Raw genomic sequence first — 9,235 nt, 5'->3', positions numbered from 1 at the left:
GGTTATAAAATCTAAAGCCTAACCACTGTATTATAAACTCAAACCGATATATATTTCCATGAATTCGATAACACTGTTCATCAGCATTAATTCGATAACATTTTTTTAAAACATGTTAAATAATATGTTATCGCGGTAAGTTACATATTATCCGTTAAATTGAGTATTTATATAAACCGGTAATATAAATATTTTATACAAGTACGTAAATATATATGTATGATAAAACTGTATAAAACAAATAAATAACAAAATAATAAGAAATAAACTGAATGAAACACACATTATATACTGATTTGGTTATCTGGTAACACGTATTAAATCAGCTAACCTCGGCGTCATCAGTTTCGTCAACCACATCATCTTTATCATGGCCCACAACACGTTTTGTTGTTCCAAAAAAATTCAATGTAACAAGTGTGTAGGGTTAAAATCGTCAAAAAAATATCCACCTAATTAAAAAAAGATCAGTGACATTTAGTTAATAAAATGGTCAACTGATGCTATGACTTACAATTTCCCTATTAATAATTCAGAAACACAATCACGAGATCGTTACGTCATGCTAATAATTAAAGTATGAAAAGCTTCATAATTTCATTTAATGCAAATGGATGGATTGTAAATGGATCGAAAGATTCTTCCAAGAAAATAAATAGTGGAGTAACAAAGATTATAATATTTGTTAAGTTGTTAAATATGAGGTAGCTATGACTTGAATGTGCAAAATATATACAACAAGATAAATCATAAGAATATCAGACACTAAAAAAGAGATATAAGACGAAGCGATGTTATGCCACTTAAAAACAAGAACATTCAGGTTGATCTATATATAACTCAAGATCTCTCAACAAGAATAATAACATAATTCGTACCACACATAAAAATTGGTATTAATAATCATATATGAGCCTCACTATTTTTGGAGGCCAATAGTTGTATATGAACCTCTCTATTTTAATTAATAATTATATTTTATGTCTTTACAAACTAAAGAAGGATGATGTACATTATTTAACTAATGGTGGTTAGTAATTAATTACGAAAGAAAAATGATTAGTTAATGTTTATTTATCTGTAATAAATTAAAACGGCGGAGATAGAGATGGAAGTGGTTGTCCTCCTCATTGCAGTGAGGTAGTTTGATATTGAATTGTAATCTCCAAAATTATAATTGATATGCCAGTTGATAGTCAGGTTCAAATTTTCCACTCAGTTGGAGTTCAACTTCGGTTGGGAGCACATAATATTAAGTCGGTTTAGTTTATCGGATCTCATTCGATACGTGTTGAAACTTGAATTTTTTTTATTTTTATTTTTGTTATGTGAGTTGCTTAGTATTGATAATTATGATCATATCTTCTTATTTTGGGTTTGTTAAATTTCTATTGTATGCTAATTTGTGGGGGGGGGGGGCAGAAAAACTAATGTTATGTGTATTTTTTACTATTTATATTTGTTTTTTATCAAAAATATATATCTTACTCCAAAATGAGATGTATATGTCCGAAATTACGGTGATAAGCAGAAATTCTGCTTTGCATTGCAGTGATTGGCAGAAAATATAATTGCAAAAGTTTGTATTTTACGTAATAATTTTGTAACCAGATTCGTGTTATCTTTTATGGTTGTAACCTCAAATTTAATGGAATGTGTCATACACACGGTACCATCATCATCAATTCAGTAGTAGAGTTAGTACTAGTAATAACAACGATGCACCACATAATTCACAGCTCCGGTCCTGGGTAATGGCAAATCTGTGAATTACCAAGAGATGAGAGGGTTTTTAAAAGAGTTAGTTACACCACAATTATTACGCCTCCCGTTCCGTTTAAAGTCACCGTTTACAACCGACACGTGTCACTCAACCTAATCGTTCAAACAAGTAACCTCACACAATCCAAATAACGGCGCCTCCAGTTTCCCCGGTTAAAGATTCCCCCGTCACTGTTTAAAACCAAAGGACCACTTTGATTAATAAACACGCCATTTTCTCTATCAAAAAAGCTCCTCAAAACTCAATCCTGACCGTTAAAACCAATCAATCATCATCTTCTTCTTCAATTCTTCTTCTTCTTCCTCATCCTCTCAACTTAATCATATCTCTGAGGAGAGTTTTTTTTTTTTTTTTTTGTAACGTCACGCACACGTAACCTAAAATCGAAGATGGTGAGGAAATGTAGAAAAGGTAAAGGATTGGTTGAAAGTGGAGTTTCTTCTACGTATATGCAACTTCGTAGCCGGAGAATCGTTTACATCAGATCGGAAAAAGCTAGCTCTGTATTTGTTGATGGTGAAGATAATGGAGTTTTGTCGTCTTGTTGTGGGAGCAATGAATATAAGAAGAACATAGATCTAGAGGTTATTAAATGTTTTTTGATCCTAGATTCATTATTAACTCTCATTTAATGTTTTTTTTTTCTTTTTTTAAATTTGAAATTTTTTGTTTGAAGGTCGAGGAAGATAAAAGAAGGTGACACTGAAACGTCGACGTATCGACGGTAAGAGATTGAAAAAAATTCGAATTTTTGAAGGTTTTTGTAATTTTCCCGGTTGTTTTGATTTTTTTTCACTTCTCTCTTCAATAAATTTTGTTTTCAATTTAAAAGGAGAAGGAAGAGGAAGCTGTTTGAGGATTTTAGAGACGAAGAAGAAGAAGAGAGGAGCAAATCAATGGAGAGTTATTCATCGGAATTCGAAACCGCGATTAAAGAACCGTTAGATTGCTGTTGTAGCGGGAGAGTAGATTTGTCGACGACGGCGGAGAAGGAGAATTCGAGGGCGGAGATGCCGACGGAATCGGAAATCGATGATTTTTTCGCTGTAGCTGAAAAAGTTGTCAATGAAAAATTCAAGAAGAAGTAAGTGTTTTTTTTTTTTTTTTTTTGAGTTTTGATTTTATTATATAATTAATGAAATTTTTATACATTTTTACAGCTATGTTTAAGATTGAGATTGTATATATTTGTGTTGGTTAGGTATAATTTTGATTTTGAGAAGGAGAAGCCATTAGAAGGACGTTACGAATGGGTTAAGTTAGAGTGAAGAAGAAGGAAGAAGTAATGTTTAAAGTTAACTTTTTTAGATTTTTAATTTTGATTTTTTCAGAGAATAAGTTTTTTTTTTTTGGGTGAATTTGGGAAAATAGAAGATTTGTAGAAGGAATGTTTTTAGAAGTACGAAATTGCACAAAAAGTTTTAAGAGCCCAGAAAAGTCGTGTCTTTTAGCTCTCAGCTTTTTAACCGAATCTTTTATGTATCTTTTAGCATATTCTTATTATGGGTTTACTGAGTAAAGAGTACTTTTTTTTGTTTTTCTGGACATTTCATATGTATTTCTATCCCCACACTCAGTTTTATTTTTGTTGTCGTCGCAATTTTTAACCCAAAGCTTGAAACGCGTTTTGGTGTGCGTTCATACCGTTACAAACGCTTTAAAATTATTTTACAGTTTGGTTTTAGTGAATACGTATATGGTCATGTTCTTTTAGTAAACGTTACGATAGTGGTAGAGAAGGGATAAAAAGTAGCAATGTTAAATGGTACTGTGGACTTGAAAATTACATCTACATGAATCGCGACTGCAGCCGTTGAGTCGCTGAAAATAACAGCGACATATCCATCTTCATCAGCGTTCATTATTTACGACACTTTTCATCTTATTGTTGTGTATTTTTCTCTCCGGATAAACCGTGTTTCTTTTTTTGTGGTCGATGTCACGGTGTTTAGTAAAAAACAGTAAGGATGTAATTAGACAATCCGCTTTAGAATTACATAAATATTAAATCGTCAAAAGTTAAAAATTATGGAAAGGAAACACAAAACAAACTAACATGCCTAGTAGATTAGAACCAAACCGAACTAATCTAGTGAATACGCATATGTTTTAATTACATAATATTTTCAGGAAAAAAAAATATTTACAATGTTTTAACATGGATTAAAAGGAAGAATAGTTGCTATTTTCTATCACTTTAATCAAGTAATCGACAATTTAACTACACTTTTTTGTTGAACTAAACCGTACCAACCACACCAAACTGATTCTATTCAGCAGTGAATATGATTGAGTTCGACCAAACATGATAAGCTAACAAAAAGTTCATAAAAAACATTCTATATGATTGAATTGAAACTTTTCAAAATAATAATAATAAATCAATTACGAATAAATGACTTATTTTGATGGCATTTATAGGTTTCGCCACTTTATCAAAATACTTTCAAATTGTCATTTTTTATATACAAAAACACAAATTTACACATGATATTTAAATTTATTAGGTTCGTGTTATGAAGCATGTGTTTTATATAATTTTTTTTTTTTCAAATGTTTAGTTTTTAAAAATGGAAAAATGGCAATTTTGTAAGAATATTTAGAAAATGGCAGTTTTGAAAAATGGTTGTGCAAAAATAGCATTTTAGACGATAATCCGCAATAATAATAAAACTTTAGATCTTTAAAAAGTCATATTAATTCCCAGTGGTTATGAGAGATTTTTAGATAATGCCATTTTTGTTTGAATCCCAATATTCCCATATGTCGACGCAACAAATGATCCTGGACCATTTTTGTAACTAGACCAAATGTCGCAAGACTTGAAAACAAAAACTCTCTGCATGGACCATTTGGGCAAATCGTCTAAGCAATCAAACTTATAGACCCTACCATTTCGGATCAATAAAACACGGGTTAAACAAAAAGGATTCAGACCATTACAAGTTTTGTTTTATTTACTGTTCTTTCTTTTCTAGTAGTAATGAATGGTCATAGGGTATGTATAGCCTTATCTAATGCCCTGCCCTCCAAGCCACGGCTATTTGCAGAGAGACTATCCGAATTCAATGTTTACGTATTGTATATGGTAAGCACAAAACAAAACTACATATGTATGATCTGATACAAAATCATTGACTTGAGTAAACTTTTCACTGTTTACATTGATGTTTACAGAGGTAAAAAATAAATCATATTGAATCAGTTGAAAACAGAGTTCGTTCCAATGAACGCAGCTAGTTTCTTTTCTTCAATATGAAGATGAAACTTGCCACGGCAATAAAGTATGAGAGATCATCAAAATGTAGTAAAATGAGAAACTAATTGCAAAACTCTTAATAGCAAGTTCGTGATGCTGTGGTGTATAAATTTATATACATTACTCCAACCCAAACCAGATTCTTCTTTGTCTTTGTTCTGTTACTGCAATTCACCAACAGGCGCTTCGTTGAGCCATAGGAAGTGGATGAAATCGTACAACTTCGCGCTGACACTAACCTGTACCCGAGAACAAAAACATTAACATAGATTACTCCGAGAAATCGAAAAAATGGGTTTCCAAAACAGTTTGTAGAGGATAATTTAACCTTATAAGGAGTTGGGTTTAATCTCCTCATATGATCAGGTCGCATGTTTGCCAGCTGTTTGATGCAACGGTTTCTTATCTCTTCCAACGACGGTAATTCTTCTCTTGCTCCATCTTTGTTGGCAGAGAGAAGCAATAATCAGTTACGAAGCAATGTCATTATAACTTTAAGGTACTGAAAAATCTTTACCTGCACTTCCACGCCAATAGCATTTGAGGAGCTCTTCGACACGCTGCGGCACTACATATGCTCTTTTGGATTCATTGAATGGGTGACGACATAGTAAACGCTCGCCAACCTTTAAATTTAAGAAAGATATCATGTATTTGCAATAAGGTAACAAAACTAATATCTTTGAAAGAGTTATATATGTTTTACCTTTGGAGGCGGTTCGTTCTCTCCAGTCATTATATCCACCAGCGGGTAACCTTCTTTCCCGTATAATCTGTAACTTCTCTTTTTACATGGTATCGATACCTGAACAAATCATAATGATAATCATATCCAGTGCAGTGTAACATTAAAAATGATCAGAAACCAGTGAGAGATAGAGAGGAAGTTTTAACCTTTGTAACATCTTCAGAAAGTTTGATCCGAGGCTGATTGTTTATCTCCACAAGTTTGAAAACACAACCTAAGGCCGCTTGCGAGTAGCAAGTGACTAAGTAGGTGCCAATACCAAAAGCATCCACCTCATGTCCCTACCGAGATTTAGAATCACATAAGAAAAATCAATCTTATGGAGCCCTTGAGAGTAAGGTTAAAGACTCACCTGTTTATTTAAAGCGTCGATCGTCTCTTCATTTAGATCATTACTAGCAGTGACAACCATCTTACCGAAACCGGGGATTTTTAGTTCTCTCTCTACGGTGCAGAAGAAGTTCCTGGCCTCTGTAGATAGATATGCTAAGTCACCTGAATCCAGTCTAATACCTAATGCTTTGTATCTGCACAGCACAACAAACATCAATTGCATCAATCCGAAAAAGTACAAAGTCACTAAATGCTTAAGAAGCAAGTCAAACAATCGGGTATTGATAAGAGATTCTTACACACCCATAGTCATTGAGTGCTAAAGCAACTGCACAGAAGTTTGGGATTCCACTCTTCATCACCTATAAAAAACAGATGGTAACACACTAATACGACAGTTTATTAAAAATCTTAAGCTCAAATGAGCTTATCTACTATGGTGTTTCATGCTCACATCGTATGTATCTACAAGGGCAAGAAAAGTTTTGGGGAATGCCAGCGCATATGAGGTGAAAGCTGCTAGCTCGCTTTGATTTGTCTCAGAGAAAATGCCACTGAGAGATGGTGAATACTGTTATCCACAAGGAAACAAAACATAAGCAAAAGTGTGAAAAAGATCGAATAGATTGTAGCAAAAACAGAATAATCGTCGAAAGAGCAAAATCAAGTCAATAGCAAACCTGAATCTTTTTTAACCATGTCTGAACATGACTGACAAAATCCTCACACGTGGTTTTCCCATCAGAACTGTGAAGCACTTTGTCAACAATCTCATCAGTGCTCTGCAAACCAAAGTTAAGGTAACTATAACAATATTGCTAGTAATGTTGATAAACAAAAAAACAGGTACATAAAGTGGAAATCAGAACCTCTCCTAGTATTCAAAGCTTAACATGAACATTACATTTTCAAGAAACTTTGTGTTTTCACTTAGCACTCCTAGTTGATTACTCAATTATGAATTGTGATGAGCTTTCCAGGATATAGCTAAAATTGTATAACCTCAAAACAGAACTAGAACTTTTTTGGCTTAAGTAAACTGACCATGAATGAGCTAACAAAAGCATGGGAGTGTGTTCCACGGAGAGGTATCCCAAAAAGTTTTGCAGCTGCTACATTACTGCCATTGGCAATTTACCCAACAACACAAAAACATATCATCATTTCTACAAGCCCTTTCAACTATTTCCAAGAACAAACAACAAAAACTAAAACTTGCCTTGTTGCGTCAAAACCTCCAAGGTAGCAATATTTCGATGCGCTTATTGCTCCATCCGGTCCCTAAGAAACCAAACTAAGAGCATCAGAGACACATATAAAGATCCAAATCCAGTTTCTACATCAAAAACAAGAGAACAATTTGATAGAAACCTGAGCCCTTCGAGCACCAAACTCGAGTAAACTCTTAGATTTCCCGGCAACAAACCGGTGCCTAGCTGCGTTTGTAGCTACCAAAGATGCAAAATTGACAAGATTGAGGAATGGAGTTTCCAACAATTGAACAACCTATTGGATTCATAACAAGAATTAAAAATCATTCATTCAACACAACTATTTGCTTCAAACTTCACATCAAGAGAAAGTTAGAGAGAGTGTACTGTACTCACACCAACAGGTCCTTCAACTCTCATAAGAGGTACTTTAGGAAAAACAACTGATCCTTCAGGAATTGCATAGACTTCAACATCAGAACAATCAAGCCCTCTAAGATAATCACAGAAAGCTTCCTAATTTAAATCAAAAAACATCAAACCCAGATATAAAAATCCAAACTTTAATCGATCAAACCATACAACAATCTTAAAAATCACTTCTTTTCAATACCTCAGATCCAGGCAAAGACTCACGAACGAAATCGATCTCGTCATCACTCAATTTGAAATTGGCAAGGAACTTAATACACTCATCTAATCCAGCAAACACAGTATACTCACCACCAAATGGGTTCTTACGAAAATACAGATCGAAGCTATAAAGCATGAAAACAAAAACAATCAATTCCAAATACACACACAAAGACAAAAACCATACAGAACTGTAACAAAAGAAAAAAAACAGAGTATGAGAAATTGTGTGTCTTACACGGATCGTTCGTTGTGTTTGCCAGCTTTCCAATAAGCATAAGCCATAGTGAATTGATAAAGATCATTGAGCAAAGGTGTAACCATAGGATTGGTTGGTCCATCAATGGTCTGAGTCAATTCTAAACCATTCTCTTTCGAGTCCATTGTCGTTCGTAATCGTCTCCTCCACCAATTTGTGTGCAACAAGTAATGTGTGTATATGTATATGTGTGTCTGTGTGATTACGAGAGAGAGTGAACGGACGAGGAAAAACACTGGTTTTTGTTTTTTCTTTGGTCAAAGTGTTAAAAGAGTAAAGAGATGACAACCACACAAAAGCTAAAACGAGACTTTGTGACCTAGTCTTGTTTTAAAGCCTTATTAATTGGTTTTTAATTATTTCTCATGTTAGGACTAATGAGTAATGACTAGGTTAATATTACGTGGTTGTTGGGGTATTTAATTATGTGATTTGTCACGTTCTAAATAGACACATTTGTATTTATTTATCGCATACTTCTTTTTCTCTATAAAATAAAACAGTATACTAAAACTTTCTTTAATTTAAAAGGCAGCAAATAGTGTTATATATAAGTTTGAAGAAAAAAATCATATATTTTCTTTTTTTTTTGCCAGCCAATCATATATTTTCTTTTAAACTTTAAATTTTGATTTACTTATTTTTAATTTACAAACGAAGAGGGTTCTAGAGCTTTGGCCAATAAACTTTTTTAAATTCTTACCAAAAAAAATAAAAATAAAAATTAAATTCCGGTATCAACCTTCAGTCGATTTTTTAATTGGATGTATATACTTGATTTAGCACTACTTTTATAAGGTTGAAATATATATTAATTAGATTGCCATTATTACAAATTTAGATGCATTACAATTTTTTAGGTGCATTCCAACATTCTTTGTTGAATAACACTTAATATGTCATTTTGGCCAAAATGACAAAGTCAACAAAACTTAGGTTTTTAATTATAAAATCAACAATTTTGGCATTTAAATGATTTCTTAAAATAATTTTCCTCATATGCATAATT

At 33.0% G+C, this 9,235-nt stretch overlaps 2 protein-coding genes across 2 annotated transcripts; one reads left to right on the top strand and one right to left on the bottom strand.

The window, feature by feature from the left end:
* Window positions 1-1,996: 1,996 nt before the first annotated feature.
* On the top strand, window positions 1,997-3,379 carry LOC17890314 (cyclin-dependent kinase inhibitor 1). The gene is made up of 4 exons (XM_006295009.2): window positions 1,997-2,367; window positions 2,470-2,507; window positions 2,616-2,867; window positions 2,985-3,379. Exons 1-4 carry the CDS (start codon window positions 2,173-2,175, stop codon window positions 3,049-3,051), a joined length of 552 nt encoding a protein of 183 aa, XP_006295071.1. The 5' UTR covers window positions 1,997-2,172; the 3' UTR covers window positions 3,052-3,379.
* Window positions 3,380-4,899: 1,520 nt separating this feature from the next.
* Window positions 4,900-8,459, bottom strand: LOC17888936 (nicotinate phosphoribosyltransferase 2). Its single transcript, XM_023785024.1, has 15 exons — window positions 8,206-8,459; window positions 7,948-8,092; window positions 7,731-7,850; window positions 7,495-7,629; window positions 7,343-7,404; window positions 7,168-7,243; window positions 6,804-6,905; window positions 6,578-6,694; window positions 6,427-6,485; window positions 6,143-6,317; window positions 5,937-6,071; window positions 5,749-5,847; window positions 5,560-5,668; window positions 5,371-5,483; window positions 4,900-5,281 (listed from the first exon to the last, which is right to left on the bottom strand). Exons 1-15 carry the CDS (start codon window positions 8,349-8,351, stop codon window positions 5,204-5,206), a joined length of 1,671 nt encoding a protein of 556 aa, XP_023640792.1. The 5' UTR covers window positions 8,352-8,459; the 3' UTR covers window positions 4,900-5,203.
* Between the last annotated feature and the right edge of the window lie 776 nt (window positions 8,460-9,235).

Source organism: Capsella rubella, unplaced genomic scaffold (assembly GCF_000375325.1).
Source record: "Capsella rubella cultivar Monte Gargano unplaced genomic scaffold, Caprub1_0 scaffold_4, whole genome shotgun sequence".
Taxonomy (NCBI): domain Eukaryota; kingdom Viridiplantae; phylum Streptophyta; class Magnoliopsida; order Brassicales; family Brassicaceae; genus Capsella; species Capsella rubella.
Note: the sequence above shows the minus strand (reverse complement) of the source record. Positions and strands in the feature narration are given on the sequence as shown.

What these genes read in the sequence shown, in the direction of transcription:
- LOC17888936 (XM_023785024.1), bottom strand. Translation starts at nt 8,351, where the DNA reads ATGGACTCGAAAGAGAATGGTTTAGAATTGACTCAGACCATTGATGGA. An exon ending in AAACACAACGAACGATCCGT is followed by an intron (nt 8,093 to 8,205) that starts GTAAGACACACA and finishes CATGCTTTATAG; the next exon opens with CTTCGATCTGTATTTTCGTA. An exon ending in GGAGGTTTTGACGCAACAAG is followed by an intron (nt 7,244 to 7,342) that starts GCAAGTTTTAGT and finishes TGCCAATGGCAG; the next exon opens with TAATGTAGCAGCTGCAAAAC.
- LOC17890314 (XM_006295009.2), top strand. Translation starts at nt 2,173, where the DNA reads ATGGTGAGGAAATGTAGAAAAGGTAAAGGATTGGTTGAAAGTGGAGTT. An exon ending in AGAAGAACATAGATCTAGAG is followed by an intron (nt 2,368 to 2,469) that starts GTTATTAAATGT and finishes AGGTCGAGGAAG; the next exon opens with ATAAAAGAAGGTGACACTGA. An exon ending in AATGAAAAATTCAAGAAGAA is followed by an intron (nt 2,868 to 2,984) that starts GTAAGTGTTTTT and finishes TGTGTTGGTTAG; the next exon opens with GTATAATTTTGATTTTGAGA.